The 17,396-nt window shown below is 36.1% G+C and overlaps 2 protein-coding genes across 3 annotated transcripts; one reads left to right on the top strand and one right to left on the bottom strand.

Moving 5' to 3' along the window:
• The first annotated feature begins 92 nt into the window (after positions 1-92).
• atraid (all-trans retinoic acid-induced differentiation factor) lies at positions 93-3,811 on the top strand. The gene is made up of 7 exons (XM_028440336.1): positions 93-242; positions 414-547; positions 1,119-1,187; positions 1,418-1,489; positions 1,570-1,691; positions 2,855-2,955; positions 3,077-3,811. Exons 1-7 carry the CDS (start codon positions 93-95, stop codon positions 3,179-3,181), a joined length of 753 nt encoding a protein of 250 aa, XP_028296137.1. The 3' UTR covers positions 3,182-3,811.
• A 1,210-nt stretch (positions 3,812-5,021) lies between these two features.
• eif2b4 (eukaryotic translation initiation factor 2B, subunit 4 delta) lies at positions 5,022-17,336 on the bottom strand. 2 transcript variants are annotated; one of them, XM_028439961.1, is made up of 12 exons: positions 16,689-17,336; positions 13,305-13,342; positions 12,953-13,214; positions 11,910-11,992; positions 9,800-9,891; positions 9,591-9,705; positions 8,609-8,685; positions 8,326-8,428; positions 8,107-8,234; positions 7,757-7,934; positions 5,443-5,623; positions 5,022-5,355 (listed from the first exon to the last, which is right to left on the bottom strand). In XM_028439961.1, the coding sequence occupies exons 1-12, from the start codon at positions 16,744-16,746 to the stop codon at positions 5,153-5,155; spliced, it is 1,518 nt and encodes a 505-aa protein (XP_028295762.1). In that variant the 5' UTR covers positions 16,747-17,336; the 3' UTR covers positions 5,022-5,152. The 2 variants fall into 2 exon arrangements, with proteins under 2 accessions (XP_028295762.1, XP_028295763.1); XM_028439962.1 differs by lacking the exon at positions 16,689-17,336 and adding an exon at positions 13,753-13,852.
• Positions 17,337-17,396: the final 60 nt, after the last annotated feature.

Here is a 17,396-nt window from a genome sequence, read left to right as displayed (position 1 = left end):
CCACCAACAAATTGCCAACAGTTTTACTTTAAGACCTAAAAAATCTATTATATCATCTTGCATTGCATTAGTAAATGCGTAATTGCAGCGCAATGCGTGCGTCTAAGCACGTGACTGCTGCAATAGGATCACATGACCAGCTTAGAAAAATGAGTGCTTATTGCAGCTGGTCCAAAGCAGCCTTCCTTATTTTTATCTTTCATTTTTGTTTTAGGCCAAGTTATGAAATGAATGAAGTGCAGGTAAGACTGACATATATTAATGTAAGTGGTGATGTGAAGTTAACGCACTTTGTTACCTTCACGCACTCATTGAAAACAACACGAGTGTTTGTTTGTTTACAGATGGTAATGGGAGCCCATAATGCATTGTGGCCTAAATAAATGATTTTCTTGTATGATTTGTGTTGACAGGCTTGTACATTCTGTGGTGGATCTTCACTAAATGGAAGTGAAGTGGGTCAGTTTTGCACTTTATCCGCTGGACGCATCAGCGGCCGCTGCTGCTGGACTCATGACAACACGAGTGAACGTGAACGCATCATTGGGTGAGAAATGTTGTAGATGTAGAATAGAATTCACAGAATATTTCATATATTTATGTATTTTTTTTTTAAAAAAAAGAGAGAAAACCCCATTGTTACGAGGATGGCATTATGTATTGAAACACAATATGTTTCACTTCTAACTACAACATCTGTTACCAAAAGGTCAAATTTATGATTAGCCACAATATTAGCCTCATATCTTTATCGTCTCCTCTCAGTATAGTGATTTTAATAATTAAATTGGCACCCGGTGCTTTCAGAATTAAAATAAAAGCCTTAGAATTAGATTTTTTTTAGAATACCATTATTATTATTATTATTATTATTATTATTATTATTATTATTATTTTGACTAAATGTTGACCAAAGATAGACCTTATGCAATGGAAGATTACATAAAACTTTGGAGGAGATACGAATCAATATACTGATTCTGGATCCGTTTGAAAAATTGAATAATCCCTATTTTGGGAAATTTGTAAAATTCATATCTTCATTAAAAATATTAATTTAAATTTTATTTACTTAACGCTCAGATTTGATATTGTATTATTGATTTTTGTTTTTCCAGGCTGGATCTCTCTAATTGTTCTCTCACTTGTGTGGATGATCTAAAAGGAGTGTCAACAGCAGTAATGATGTAAGTACAGAAGATTATTTATGATTTTACATCTTTTACATTTTTAGAACTGAGACTTAAAAAAAAAAAAAAGTAGCATATTTCAATCTGGTAATAATGAAAAATTACTTAAATAAATTTAATGGCTTTTCATTATATATCTTCTATAATGAGAAACAATCCTGCATAGGTCATTAATAACCATGTTGTTTTTACAAGCTTTGTATCAACCTAACACGTTTGCGTTGCAGTGATCTCTCTATGAATCCTATTGTCAATATGAGCGACACAGCGTTTCAAGGATTCAGTGATTTGAATTACGTGTAAGTATCTTACAGCAAAAATTATCTTCAATGTTAGATCTTGTTTTTTTTTTTTTTTAGTTAAAATGTTTTCCTTTTAGAATTTTACCTCATGACATAGCCTGTCCCGGAGGAAACGCTTCGTGGGAAAAAGTGGCGTTTAAAGAAGAAACCCGTGTCTGTGAAGGGCAGAAGAGTATGTGCAACCAGACAGGGCAGCTGTGTGAGTACATTATTAACATTAGACTAGTTTGAAGAAGAGTCTGTAAACAACATGTGTCCAACTTAAGGCCTGGGGGGCAAATTTGGCCCTTTTGAGCAAATGATGACAGCAAAAACATGAATCATTTGGTAATAACCAACTAATTCAGCTGTAGATAACTCAGCACTTCTAAATATGCAAATTCAATCATTCAATAATATTTGCAGGGCTCGCGGTTTTTTTCATTTTTATGTCACACAATGGCAGTCTTTGTATTTTTATTTTAAATTGTGGAAAGATCTCAAAATGTTTCCAAAATCTTGCAATTTTCCTCTAATTCTTCCACAACATTTCCCAAAATTAAATAGAGATTGCTCACTAAATCAAGGAAATGTAAAGTGAAGATCCCTTGTTTCATCAGATGAAACCATAACATATTATTGAAAAAGAAGACAAAAAGATGGAATAATTATACGGAAGATCAAAGTACATTTCCTGAAAAACAGTTGTCTGAATAAATGAAACCTTAACATGTTATTCAAAAAACGACTTGCTAGAACTATTACGTGGAAGACAAGGACACATCAAAGCGACCCGCAGACGCCTCTGAAGAAGGCTGGCAGTTGACAATCGAAACATATTAGGAGATCAAAGTACATTTTCTGAAAAACAGTTGTCTGAATAAATTAAACCTTAACATGTTACTCAAAAACGACTTGCTAGATCTATTACGCGGAAGTCAAGGACACATCAAAGTGACCCGCAAACGCCTCTGAAGAAGGCTGGCAGTTGTTGACAATCAAAATATGTCAGGAGATCAAAGTACATTTTCTGAAAAACAGTTGTCTGAATAAATTAAACCTTAACATGTTACTCAAAAACGACTTGCTATAACTATTACGCGGAAGTCAAGGACACATCAAAGTGATCAGCAGATGCCTCTGAAGAAGACTGGCAGTTGACAGTCGAAACAATTCAGGAGATCAAAGTAAATTTCCTTAAACAGTCGTCTGAAACCTTAACATATTATTCAAAAAGAAGACAAAAACAACTTGCTGGAATTATTGAGATCAAAGTGGTCTGTATTTGGCCCCTGAACTAAATTAGTTTGACACCCCTGTAAATGTAAACAATGCAACAATTATCTGCTGCGTGATTAATGTGTGTATAATGGGAATCCACAGCTATGACCTGCCCTGAGAACTCGCTCTGCGCTCCCTACGGTCCTGGATTCTATCAGTGCAGCTGTGCAGGAAACTATCGTGGATACAAGTGTCTTCGAGAGGTTTGTGGTTCCTATATGTGTCTTCTGTTTAGTTTTTATGTTAAAAACAAGGTTTATTACCATTTCATAACCTGTTACGCTGAGATTGTTAAATAATTCAACATTCCTGCTTTTATCACAGGGAGAGTTTCCAGCTGTCCAGGTGTTTTCGGGGCTTGCAGCAGCTACAGTTGTGATCTCCATCATTCTGTGGGTCACTCAGAGACGTAAGGCCAAATCGCTCTGAGGCTGATTCTGGAATTCTCACTGAAACTGACTGTTCAGAGTGCTGACAGAGATGAAGGTGATGCTAGGCTTCTTCCAAGGTAAACTGCTGAAGTGCAGCTACAATATAGCAATGGATTGTCTGACTTTTAGAAAAACATTTGAGAGAGAAATATTTTTTTTTTTTAAAGTATTATGTACATTAGATAAAAGCTAATTACTTAGAGTGACTAGAGTCACTTTTAATATTATTTAACACATTTTTAAATTTTAAATGTTTAATTTTTTTTGTTTACTTGGTATTATTGTGGCAATTCTACTGAATGTGTACATGTTTACATATGTTTTTTTTTTTGGCTAAAAGTGTAATTCATGGTGTGCGCACACATTTTTGCAAGTAGAAATAGCTTTTTATATCAACATGCCATAAACCTGCAAACTTCACTGATTTCTGATATGTGCACTTTAACTGCCTGTTTGTTTTTTACTTTTAAGAGACTTTGCTCATATTCATTCTTGTCATTGCCACTTTCAGGGTTTGATTTTCACAAGTATTTAGCTTTTGAACTTGTATATTACAAGAAACTCTCAGATTATGCAAAATGTAGAGAACAGGGGGTTGTGTGTGTGTGTGTGTTGACCTTATTGTCACGAGGAGTGCACATTTTTATCAGTGATCTCGCTTTTAATAAAAAATGTCAAATCAGTCTTGTTTTTTTTTCTGTCATTGCTATAGATTATAGTTGGTCTCAAAGCCATCAGCACCACATGGCTCAACCCCACAATGATGATCGTAAAATGACACCCATTTTTCAAACTCGCTCTCCTGCAGCTTTAAAGCACAAACAGAATCAGAGTTATTCTTTAAAGACATGGTTGGAATTATGATAATTTTTCTAACTGGAACACAAATCTCTGTTTTAGTAACATTTACTTTTCAGATTTTAATCAGGAACTTGTGCCAACAGCATTTTACATTTGTGATATTGTTTTGCACTTCTGGGGAAAACAAAAAGCTTAAATGCTGGGTGAGTAATCTCTATGACAAACTGGTGTTCGTTTCCAGGGCGCACCCTGCCATGCGCCCAGTGTGAGCTGGAATTGGAACCAGCAAACCCATTACCATATATAAAATAAATGATCAAATAAAAACAGGCTATAGAACATGGATGGGCAACTTTTATCACAGTAAGGGGCCACAATAAAGGGATTGTGTGATCCGAGGGCCACATTATCAACAGTTAGAATAATGGCTGATCTGAGCGCTAATATGAGAAACAAAGGGTTTTTTTATTTTGTCTTTCTGTTAATTTTTTTGTCACTTTGTTCTTTTCAAGTCATTTGTTTTTTGTGTGATCCAAGTAATTGTGTATTTTTATCATCATTTTTCATTATTTTGTTATCTTGTGTATTATGTTATTTGTTTCTTGCTGTTTTGTGTATTTTTGGAGTCATTTAGTATATTTTCTGTTTATTTTTTTGTATGGATGTTCTTGCGTAGATTTAAATGGACCGTAACTACATTTCTGAACCAATTTTGTTGTTTTTTGCAGTCATCTTGTGTATTTTTGGAGTCATTCTGTGTTTACTTTGAGGGTTACACAAAATTAGTCAGAGGACCCCCAGTTTCCTCATGTCTGCTATAGAATATGAATGCATTTATCAGTTTTTACTCTCATAATGTACACGCGTAGCTACAAATATGAATGCAAATGAATTAATGTAAAAAAAACAAAAACAAACAAGAAGTACAGTAACATACAAAAGAAAAAGTCGGGGGAATCTTGCTTTTGTCCCATTCTGTTGAAAAACAACTGATATCAAATATCTCATCCTAACAGAAAAACACACATGGCCACCAGTTAGAAAGCGTACACCATTTCAGATATATATTTATTGCATGTCATGTCAAAAGCGTTATATTTTGTGTTATGTGCAAGTGTTAATGCACATTAAATCCAATGCGTGGCCCTTTTGTCTCAGGCGGACATTTTCACAGCAGGTCCACGTTTTTGACTCGGAGCACCACAGGCACTGAGGTGCACGGGATCATCCCCAGATCCGTGATCACTAGGTCCACGAAATCCGGCGGCGTCACGTCGTACACCAGGTTTAGCAGGCCCAGTCTGGGCACCTGCTGCCAGTCCTTCAGCTGGGTTTCACCTTTACGGGTCACTATCAAATCATCAGGGTCGTCTGGGGAAGAAAAGGTGATCATAGGGTCATCATTTGTATCTGAACAATTTAGGCAAATGTCTAAATGAAGCTGCGTGTAATTCATACCGAGTTCATTGGATACAAAAGAATCGGTCTGGACCCTCTCACAGAATTTGTAGGTTTCACAACACACCAGCACAGGCACATTAAAGGCTTTGGCCACCAGTGCAATCTGTGAGGTTCCCACTCTGGACATGACGTAGCCATTGGCCAGCAGAGCGTGAGCTCCAAGAAACACCTTTGAAACCTTCAAAAGAAACTTTACTTAGTCAAAACAGGGAAACGGAAGAGTTGGGTTCAATTAATATAATCATAATTCTTTACAAATATTGCGTAATTGTAATTTTTAAAAAAAATCACAATTTAATTGTGATTACATTCAGATAATTGACTTTGTAATTGTACTTGGCATGAAAAATCTATAAAAACTACCAATTACAATTTTATTAAACTAGGACAGTGCCCGTTGGAAGTATGCCTTCATATAGTGGGAGGAGCTTAAGTAGAGTTGTCAATTATGGTGGAGTATGTGTTTGAAGGTTGAATGTACAAAGAGGTGTACATACTCTGTAGTGTTATAAAGAGGCATATTTACAGGTGCAAAGTAAAATATCATGTGCGATTTCCCTGGTTTAATTCTATGGGACGTGCATGATTTTTTTGACAGTGCCCGTTGGAAGTATGCCTTCATATAGTGGGAGGAGCTTAAGTAGAGTTGTCAATTATGGTGGAGTATGTGTTTGAAGGTTGAATGTACAAAGAGGTGTACATACTCTGTAGTGTTATAAAGAGGCATATTTACAGGTGCAAAGTAAAATATCATGTGCGATTTCCCTGGTTTAATTCTATGGGACGTGCATGATTTTTTTTTTTTTTTTACTCATTTTTAAAGTTTTTTTCATTTAGTGTATTTTTCCGTATTGTATGTATTTTGGAGTCATTATGTGTATTTTTGTTTCTTTCTGTTGTTTCTTTTTGTATAATTAATGTTTTTTTTGTTGTCATTGTGATTCTGGAGTAATGTTGTGTATTTTTTTTGGTGTATTTTTGTTCATTTCTGTTGTCATTCTGTGTATTTTTTGTATAAACATTTAGTTTTGTGTATTTTGAGTGTATTTCATATTTTTCTTGTCATTTGGTATATTTTTCTGTAATGTATGTTTTTTGGAGTCATTTTGTGCATTTTTGGAGCCTTTTTGTATATTTTTGTGTATTTCTGTTGCTGTTTTGTGTACTATTTGTATAAATATGTAAAATATATAAATGTTTAGTTTTTTGTTTTATTTTACTAATTTAGTATATTTTTATTAAAATAACATATGTGTGGTGAGGGCGTGTTTTGAGATGTGTGTGTGTGTGGTCGAACGGGGAGATATTCGCTCCACAAACACACTCAGAACTTCCTTACTTTTATAGAGAGATGCAAAACTGGGGAACCACATTACCGTTCTACGGCTTACACACACACATACGCAAATGTTAATCAATAAAATGTGTTTCATATCAAGTTTTACCACTACCTGTCAGTTTTCTTGAGGATCATTTTACCATTTAAAAATCTAGGGCTATACTGACACAAAAAAGGCTCTGACACCCACAGCAAAAATATATAAACCTATATTTTCATGGATAAGGAACTCTAACAAGGACAAAGAAGAGATGAAAAACAAATTAGATCATAATGTTTTTGTTTTGTGTTTTTGACAGCTGATTTAAGACATGGGTCAGACTCAAAACTTCCCCGTTATCATAAGAGATGCTAACAGAAAGCTAACATAAAGAGGTTACATTTTATGTCATTATTTATTAAAGCATCCTTTTGTGTGGAATTTCTTGATGTTTTTTTTTAGTTTTTGGACTTTTCGTGTTTTTGAATTCATTTTGTCTATTTTCTTGTCAAATATGGCAAATTTTTGTTGCCTGTTTTTTAGTGTTATTGTTGTCTTTTTCTGTCATTTTGCGCAATTTTGTTGGCATTTTGTGCGTCTGAAGTACTTTTATATATGTTGTTTTTGTAGTCATTTTGTGTGTCTTATTATTTATTTGTGTACTTTTGTTGACATTTTGTTGTGTTTCTGTGTTATGTTGGGCTTCATATACAGTAACTTCCAACTTTCTGAATTACAATTTTATTTTGGGGGCTGCACAAGATTAGACCGAGGGCCACCAGTTGCCTATGTCTGCATTAAAGGCTCATTAATTGTAATTTAACTTTATTAATTGAGAACATAATTGTAATTGGCTTTCATCATAATCATAACTGAGTTGTAATTGAACATAGATAATTAAAAACTTAATTGTTATTAAAAATGTAATTGAACCCAACCCTGGGAAACAGCAGCACCTTCATAATGAAACCTTTTTTTTTTTTAATATTTACCTCTGGAAGGATGTAGGAAACAGCAGAGATGAGGACGTAGGTGCAGCTGATGCCTTTCTGCACCAGACGCCTCAGGGCCTCCCTGCCTTCCAGCCGAGGCCTGCTGTCTACTACAATGACGCGGAACTTCCTTCCTTTCTCGAACGCCTCGCACAGGATGTGATTGACTAGTGACGAGCTGTCAGAGACGAAAACGCAAATGAAAACTGGCTCGGGGAAAAGTCAAGACATTGTTATAGTTAGGGAACCAAAATCTAGGAATAAAAAAAAGAGAGAAACAGTAAAAATAGAACAGTTGATTACTAAACCGTTGCAATGATAGGAAAGCTAAAGCTGAGTGAGTGTCGTACCATCCATAAACTAGGATCACATCTCCATCGTTAATCTTTTCTATGGAGGACTTGGCAATAGCTTTAGCAGCGAGAACAATCTTCTCCTCAATGAAGCACTCGATACAGTTTAGCAGCTTCTTCTTAGCCTAAACAGATAAATACAGCATTTAAAAACATGTACCAAATACATTATCTTTGATCTAAATGCAAAATAAGTAATATAAGAGACAGACTTACGTCATCTTCTTTGAATTGACTCGGAATATTGGAGATCTCCTTCTTAATATATTTAATTGCGTTGCCCATGCTGGCCGATAGAGGGCGACATTGGTTCAAAAAACTGAAAATGGGGGACACAAAATAAACAAAAGAAAACAAAATATATATATATATTTTTTTTTTTGTTCAGTCAAATAAAACCTACATGTTTGAATTATTCTATTTTTCAAAAATAAATTATTCTAGTTTAGCAAACACATACTTGATGATGATTACCAAAGTAAAATGGAATTATTTTTACCTGATGTAAGGTTTCAATTTATTGACCAAGTCTCTTGATAGCTCTTCATTTGAAGGCGTTGTGTAGTCACTTATTACCTGAAATGCAAAAAAAACTTTACGAGTAGTCGTTTCATTGTTCCATAAAATTGATGTTGACAGTGGTCATGCTGCAGGTTCATAGCTTTCATAATAAAAGTCATAAAAGGAGGAAGAGGATGGTGGTGGTGGATCAGAAACATCTCCAAAGGGAAGATAAAAATAAGGCTAAAAATTGCTATTAATGAAAGAATCCAAAATGGCTAACAACATTAGATACTAGATAGCAACACATGATGAACAGATGTGAGAAAATCTTTTTTTTTTTTTATTATCTCAAAACTTTCATTAAATCAGTGGTTCCCAACCTTTTTTGGGTGGTGACCCCATTTGAAATCACTAATTTCTGGCAACCCCAGAGACAATTTTTTTTATTCCTAGAATTAGTTTTTTAATCATGTTTGATATAGTATGTGTGAAGTTAACTTGATAAAGAATAATAATTAAAAATATATTTAGTTTCAAGCAGTAACATATACATATATATATATATATATGTTTTTTTTTTTTACCAATTCCTAGGCATGTCAGGCAACCCCAAGGTTGAAAAACACTGCATTAAATCATTGTCTCATCTTGATCCTAGATTAAAAACTAAAACAATGCACACGACTAATTAAAGGCACGCTTTAAAAAATAAATAAAAAACTACCCTCAATACCAAGAATCAAGTGAGTCATCAGTTTAAATGGACATCAGATCAATAAGAAAAACAAAAACTGAAACGTACTTTTGTCTCTGTAAATTGCATGGTCCAAAACAATATTATAATGTATCACATATAAAGATATACACCCCATAAAAAACTGTATTGACATGCAGATCCCTTTAAAAGCTTCAAATATTCAAAATAATTACTGAAATCTAAATATGATATTGTCCCATAAAGGATTAGCGTCCTGTACCTGTTTGAAGGCGTGCAACAATGCAATCGAGCGAGCGTTGGATCCTGCGACGATGCCCTGGGAATACTGGAGACCCAGCCGTACGATGGCAGGGTGAATCACTGCAGATGGAATGCTGCAGAAGAGAAAGAAGCACATGAATGGTGATTACCATTTAAAATACATGTGAAACTCCTCTAATCTAATGAATCTATGTATGGACTCAGTACCTGAGCTGCTGCGTTAAAGGCGCTTTGCGACTGTACTGGAGAAGATGAGAAAACAGGCTGACTTTGTATCCGTAGTCTAAGCGGCGTGGGATCTGGAAGAAAAAAATCTCCGGCTGTAAGAAATGATCTTACCATTTGTTTCATAAAACTACATCATGGGGCTTTATTTACTCTGGAAACGACTGCCCAGTCGAACACTGATAGTAATCAAACCAACGACAGACACAGCAAACCTCCGTTCTTTATATTAGCCTAAAAACACTGCATGTTCCTTTAAAAAGCTGATATTATATTTCAAAATAACACAAATATTAATAGAGAATGTCAACAGCACACATCTTGATGTTTTCTACCTTTTGGATCTCAGAGTTTTCAGTGGTCTGAAAGAAAGACCACAGGCACATTCACATCCTAATTTGCACCTGGAGGGCTGCAGTCCAACATATATAGTCTGCCTCTATGCTCCATAGCTCTACAACTGAGCTGCGTGATGACACCCTCATCAGATTCAGATGTGTTAAAGTAGGTCAAGGGCCGTTTCTCAATCCTTAGTATGCATGCTCCGTACTTGTGAACTCCTGGGTATGGACTCGTGGGAGCAGAACTAAAGAACGGACTTGCGGAGTGCGCAAGCGCGGACTTCGCATACTCGGGTGTTTTGGGACAAAGCAAACTTCCTGACATTGTTGTGTGGAGTGCGTGCGCTCCACTGTAAACATCAAAGAAAATAATATCCCTGAATAGATGTCATTGTTGTAAATATCAATTATTTTGTAAACCAATAAAACATTTGGCAATAAATAATTTTTTTTTAGATTTTATTAACATTTTATGTATAACAACAATAATAAAATATTTTATATCAAAATAAGGTATTTGAATTCCTACTTAATAATTAGATTGTTTAGGTATTGAATTCAAAATAGTTGTTAAAAAACTAAAATAAAAAAAAGCAAAAAACTAATAAATAAATAATTCAGGATACATTTTGGAAATACTTTAGGCCCACAAACAACAAGAATAATAATATTAATAATTTTGATAATAATAATGATTAAAAAAATATAAATGTGTTGCCGTTTTAAATAAGGTTTTTTAATTCTCAATAATGACATAATTTAGGTTTTACATTTTTAAAAAACAAAAACAAAATTCTGGCCTGAAAATATTTTCTTTAGGACAAAACAGAATCTGCACCACTTCAGGTATGAAATTAAACTCCTAATCTAATGCAATATTATTCTAATTATTATTATTATTATTATTATGTTCAATATACTGGTCAATGTATTTTTTATAACTTATACATGTTCGGCTTATCCTCCTCTGTCGTCATCTTTGAAATCATGCGCTTGTTTGAAGTGCATCCTGGGAAATATGGCTGACGGAGTACGCACAAGTCTCCGTGGCGTGGCAAGGGGATTTGAAGTGGACTTTGAATTGGAACAGGACTTGAGCTGCGCGTGATGGCGTTTCACGAGTCCACGAGCACAATAGTCAGCACAAATACACAGATTGAGAAACGGCCACGGTCTCAAACTTGCAGGATTGCAGCCCTCCAGGACTGATTCTGCTATAACTGTAACATGCACCGGTCAGGTTTAAAACGCTAAACTTTAGTTTAATCTAAAATGAGTGTGTGGATTAGAAAAAAGGGAAGGTAAAGACAATATAGCTGAAATAATCAATTTAGAACCACAGAGCTAATTGTGTGTGGTTCTCAACGGATGATTTCAGCTCTATTATTATTATATAGAACGTTTTCACACATATACAGACGTTTAATATTTTGATAGCGCTTCAAGGTGACTATTGTTGTAATTTGCGCAACAATAATAATAATTCATCAATATTTTTTTAAACTATAGTTCAATTATCATTTTACATGTTAGAAATAAAGACATCAATCAATCAATGTTCAAATCAAACAAAACGTGCATGAACATTTACGTATCAAAACCTAATATATATCCTTATATAAGCTATACATGTGTGTACATTATATAAATATTAAAGCAGCTTTAAATTCTCAGCAAAATGCACAGATAAAACATATTAAGGATGTTTTTCTAAACGCGTGATAATCCTGACTTTGCATTAAATATCTCACCTGTTGTCTTTCCAGTTTCTTCGCTAGTTTCTTCAATACATCTGGATCATCCACTTGTATGTGCTCTGGGAGTCTCTTTACAACTGAAAACACAGTGTGTGTGTTAACAACAACCGCTGCCTAATGGTGTTAAGAAATGCTCTTTGATTTGCCACTGATCATCTTCATTCTTTATATGGCAGTGGCTATCCGCACGCAGACGTATCAATATACCGACATTCTACCTGTACGTAGCGCCCCTCATTGGCCAATTTAGGTGACGTGATAGGTCACGTGACTAAGACGCTACATACTTGTACTTCTGTTTGCTATTATTACGTAGATTCTTAAAGTAAGTTACGGGCATGCTACGTATTTATGAATTGTTGTAAACATACGTATCACCCCTCATTGGCCAGTACTTCTGTTCGCTATTAATATGTAAGTTACTAATCCTAATCCTAACCCTAGACTACGCTAAGGACTAGCTAACTCTAACCTTCTGAAGTGGATTTAAATGTCTTGCTTTTTTGTCCATGCGGAATGGTCACATGACTTCCGGTAACGTCATCGGCCATGTACAAATAGCACCGGGGGGTTGTCTGTCCGTCTACGTACGGCTTGCCACTTCGTTTTTATATACATCATTACAAATGTTCACACATGCCATGTATCCCAATCATTGTTATGCACCATTATTAGATGAAAGTGTCTATTTGTACGGTTGCCGTACGGACAACCCCCGGTGCTATTGGTACGGTTACTGAAGTACAAGTACATAGCGTGTTAGGATTAGGTTTAGGTTATAACCCTATACTGACACAATTTTTAGGATTAGGTTTAGAGTTAGGGTAGGGGTTTAGTCTTAGTCACAAGACTTAAACTGACCAATGACTGACCTATCACGTGACCTAAACTGGCCAATGACGTGACCTAAACTGGCCAAATAGGGGCGCTGCGTACGAATAGAATGTCGGTGTATTGATACGGCAACCGTACGGATAGCCACTGCTTTATTAGATAAAGCATGTGATGTGGATGATCTGACCAAGTGTTTTGAGTACCTGGCTGTAACTCATTAGGTGGTATTTTGGGTTTGCTGGTGGTTGCTGGTTGCCCCGTGTCTCCCTTTTTGCTCTGCTTGCTGGTCCTCTCAGCCTCCTGCCGGGCTCTCCTCTCAGCCTTCAGCTGGGACGCCGGAGCCGCTGTTTCAGCCACACTGACTTGTGGGAGGGAAGCATCTTTTTTTTCTTTGCCTTTCTTCTGCTGTTTTTTCTCTTTCCTAAGCCGCTGTTTTTCCTCTTTGGTCAGCTCTTTACCTTCAATCTGCATGCAACAAATCGAAAAAAGATGATCTCAAACAAATCTAAACCGTTAAGAATTATGTAGCAATACCATACATGGGAAAATACTAACCTTTTCACGTTCTATGTTGTCTTTTTTATCAGCTCCACCTGAAAAAGTACACAATGGTGAATGGGCTTCTATTTTGATACTGAGAGGTACTAAATTTACTATTAGTGAGTTAAGAAGTGGCACTATACTTTCTGTGTGTCTTAATCTAATAAATTCTACAGTAGTTACCATCCCTCAACTCGATGATTTGTATACTGTATCAGAACAAAAAAATATTGCTAATAGCTGATGCAATAAGATTTCTACGTCCACCATAAGGCTGAACCGCACCGCGCTAATGTTAGCAGCACTAGCATTTTGATGAGAATATGCTGATTGGAAAACACACGAGCACCAGAAACACAACATATGAGATAAACGATGGTTCTTTAAAATAATAACTAAAAAAGCAACAAGCAGTCCCTCCATAGCGATGTTAATTCCAGCTGTGGCAGAGTGAGAAACCCACCTGACACTCCACTGTCAGCCATGTTTACGCTGCTCTCGCTTCTTCTTCTTCGGCTGCACTAATTAGTGTCTGGAAGCAACAGCGCCCCCTCGTGTACGGAAATACCATGTTTCCTTAACATAACGTTTTTTTATATATATATTTTCAAAATCAGTTGAAAATATGTTCAAACAAGAAAAAAAAAAAGTCAAATTAATCAGATCCAAACCAGCTGTTAAAATGTCCCAAAAAATTGGAATTTTGTCTTTTGGGTGACCTCTGAATTTCAATTAAATTTAATTAATTTATTTGTTTCAAGCAGAGACAAGAAAGAAAATCAAAAATGAACAAAAAGCTCTTTGTTTACAAGGAAACCATAACAGAGAAAAAAAATCAAAGATGTTCAAAATAATATATGTGTACACTCATCATTGCAATGATATGTTTGCTAAAAAAAATAACGATTTTGGTTGTAGTTTAATTGTTTGTTAAGTTCTTGATTGTCAATGTTATATGCATTGTGATTTCTTTCAGTCTTTGTATATTTTGTTAATATGATTGTCATTTGTTAATTCAAAAGATTGCTTCACTGTTGATTCCTGCTTGCATAACTACATTATAACTGGTAAACTTTGAGAAGTTTATTTTATTTGGTTTATTAAGTATGATTAAGAGTATGAATGTACAAGCAAGTAAACCATTTTGAAAATAAAATCTAACAGTAAAGTCATTTTTTTTTTATCATTTATTCGATGAGAGTCAAACATGAGGCCTTTGAATAAAATCTGCCTTATTAGTGTCCAGTTTAATGCAAAAAGTATTTGTTATTTGATTTGTTTGGTTGTAAGTTATCATCGTAACAACTATTTTCTTCAAGAATTAGCCCTAATGAAGACCACAACTAATGTATTATCAAGGCTGTTTTAGTGCTCAACAGCATGATAAAAGCACATTATTAAAAAAAAAACCCAAAACAAAACAAAAAAAGTCAAAACATTCAGCTTGTGTACTTGCATCAGATAGTTTTGTGGCAATTGACGCTATATGAATACAAAAAAAGAAATACTAAAACTGTAACAATTTCTTTCATTTGTAGACTTCAAGAATTGCGTATACGTTTCGTCAAAAATATGTGAAACCTTTTCTTTAGAATTTCGTGTTTGAAAATAAAAAAGTGTCCTCCAAAATTCATGAAAACTACAAGAGTAAGAGAATAAGATCAACATGAAAAATGTGTCATTGGATTTTTTTCTTTTTAATGACATTAAAGAGCACATTGTGGTTATAATAAACGGAGAGTATAAGTGGGCGTAGGTGTGGAAAAGGCTTTTTTTGATACATGAAACGCTTTGTTGGGATTATATGTGTTGCTGAATTGAATTGTTGTTTTATTTTGTGTTTTTTTTTTTTTGTCTGAAATAAACAAATAAAATAAAATAAAGTGACCTAACTTGATTATTTAGGTTCATTTTTATTCAATACTCATGTCTTTCTTTTATTTAATACATTGGAATGGTCAAGATGAGGAAAACAAAGCTGTACAAATCAAATACATATCACACTACATTATTTAAACACGACATAATTACATATTTTGAACTGTCATTCAGCGTTTACTTCACTTATTTGATAGCCTACTGTTATGCATTGCACCACGTAAAACAACTATATTCTAAACACTGTCATTGTATGTGTAACAGCGTTAACAGTTGTGTTCCTGAGCCCACGCTGGTGTCTGCTGAGCTGACTGATATCACGGCGCAGTAGCTGGTTGAAGGGGACCAAACCTCACTGAAACACCTGACTTGGTTCCGTTTGACCAGCCACAGCAAGGCGTGTAGCTTCAAGAGGAAGAGTGAGAGAAAGTGCAACAGAAGAGGAAGTAGAGGAAGTGGAGGAAGTGGAGGAAGTGGGGGAAGTAGACAGAGGAGAGAAAAGGAGAAACATCTACTGCTGGTGCTGAAGTTTCCTCCAATCTTACCTGAAGAAAGATAGAAAACAAATTATTAGCAACTCAGACTAAAAACTACCTTTTAATCATTTAAATGCTAACTTATAAACATTTCAATGAGTTAAAAGGTTTGTGAATCTTTAGGGTTTGTGACACCCTGCTATTTCTTTCTATTCTGACAGTCGTCCCCCCCCCCCCCCTCGCCTTCTCTCTGTTCCTTTTTAGAGTCCCGTGGTTGCTAAAATGGGTGACAGCTGTGGTCTGTCAATCCTCCTGAACTGTCAGCAGTTATGGGGCAGGGCAGGGATTTTTTTTTTTTTTCAGGAGGACCCTGAGACCTGATCAGCAGCTCATCATGCCTGAGCAGAAGAGGAGAGGGAATAAACCGCTCACCTGTTGTGTCCTGCCACAAACACATACACACTCACACACAAGCCTTGACCCCCCCCCCCCATCGATCGCAGAAAAAGAGACAAAGGCATGGAAGAACCCCAAATGCAACGTTGGCCCTAGAAATGTAAAAAACCCCTTTCGAGAACATACATCCATTTTCTGTATAATCGTTGCTCAAGCCCCTCGAAACCACACACTTCCTTACATTCCATAAGTGGTGCATTAATATGGGGATATAAGGAAGCATGTCGTCACAAGAGGCAACAACTGAACAACTGCTCGTGCGCATTAACGCGCCCTTTTACAGTCGCACAGGAAGACTATAGCATGAGCTAGCGGAGAAGCAGGTTAAGAAAGGCAAAAAATGCGCAAATAACTTGAAAGTTTTTGTCAAAAGAAGATCAAATCTAAGTATTAAAGTTTACTGGCAGAGAAACAAGAAGACTGTTGATGTAGAAGACTGTTGAATACCAAGTACTGGTCTTTGAAGGCTTTGGCCAACAGTGTAATAATGATGATAGCTTTGTTTGACTAACTAATAGAATCCATCAGACTGATAAACTAAATTAACATGAATATTGTTGAGTAGAGCATTGCAAAAGGTATCGCTCACCTTCACTGGAGTCTTGAGTTCCACTCCTCCTCTTGTCCTTCACCACACACCTGTTCATCTAACACTGACTTCTTCTTCTTCTACACAAACCTAAGCCCTGCTCTGTTACCCAGCTCCGAATTCAAATGGCATTTGCTAAGTTTAGCCCAACTGTTCACTGATGGGGAATTTCCTCAATCTTTTCCTGCATCACACTTCAGCTCCCCCTCACCTGACAGAAGTGTCAAGCCTTGCCACTCTGTGCTGTGCTCAATAAAACAGAGAAAACAACCAACAACTGGTCAGTCATTAGATTTCACTCACACTATGCTGCAAATGAAAGAAATCCCGGTCACTAAAGGTCGTCTTTGTTGAAAAGAATAGCTGATCTGACACATTTATGAAATCAAAACCCGAAACCAAATAACTTTCCTGAAGTCCTCACCCTCTCTGTTCCTCACCCTGTTCCTCTCTTCACCTCCTCTTGTATCTATGCCCACCACAGGCCTTGCAGATCGGCCTTTTCTATCCCGTCAGACGCGCCCCCCTCCACTACGGCCTCCCACCTGTTGGTGTCCTTTAGAAGCCCGGGCCTCTCCTGTGCCTCCTGTCCGGCCCAATCAGTGCCCTGACAGGGGGGAGCCAGCCTGTGAAATCACACCTCTCAGCTGTTCACACTGGGCTTGAGACACCCTACACCCCTTCCTCTGTTCAGCCCCCCCCCCACCA

Source organism: Gouania willdenowi, chromosome 24 (assembly GCF_900634775.1).
Source record: "Gouania willdenowi chromosome 24, fGouWil2.1, whole genome shotgun sequence".
Taxonomy (NCBI): Eukaryota; Metazoa; Chordata; class Actinopteri; order Blenniiformes; family Gobiesocidae; genus Gouania; species Gouania willdenowi.
This window is presented reverse-complemented; position numbering and strand designations above follow the sequence as displayed.

What these genes read in the sequence shown, in the direction of transcription:
- atraid (XM_028440336.1), top strand. Translation starts at nt 93, where the DNA reads ATGCGTGCGTCTAAGCACGTGACTGCTGCAATAGGATCACATGACCAG. An exon ending in GAACGTGAACGCATCATTGG is followed by an intron (nt 548 to 1,118) that starts GTGAGAAATGTT and finishes TTGTTTTTCCAG; the next exon opens with GCTGGATCTCTCTAATTGTT. An exon ending in CAACCAGACAGGGCAGCTGT is followed by an intron (nt 1,692 to 2,854) that starts GTGAGTACATTA and finishes GGGAATCCACAG; the next exon opens with CTATGACCTGCCCTGAGAAC.
- eif2b4 (XM_028439961.1), bottom strand. Translation starts at nt 16,746, where the DNA reads ATGAACAGGTGTGTGGTGAAGGACAAGAGGAGGAGTGGAACTCAAGAC. An exon ending in AAATTGAAACCTTACATCAG is followed by an intron (nt 8,429 to 8,608) that starts GTAAAAATAATT and finishes CCCCATTTTCAG; the next exon opens with TTTTTTGAACCAATGTCGCC. An exon ending in GTGATCCTAGTTTATGGATG is followed by an intron (nt 7,935 to 8,106) that starts GTACGACACTCA and finishes CGTCTCTGACAG; the next exon opens with CTCGTCACTAGTCAATCACA.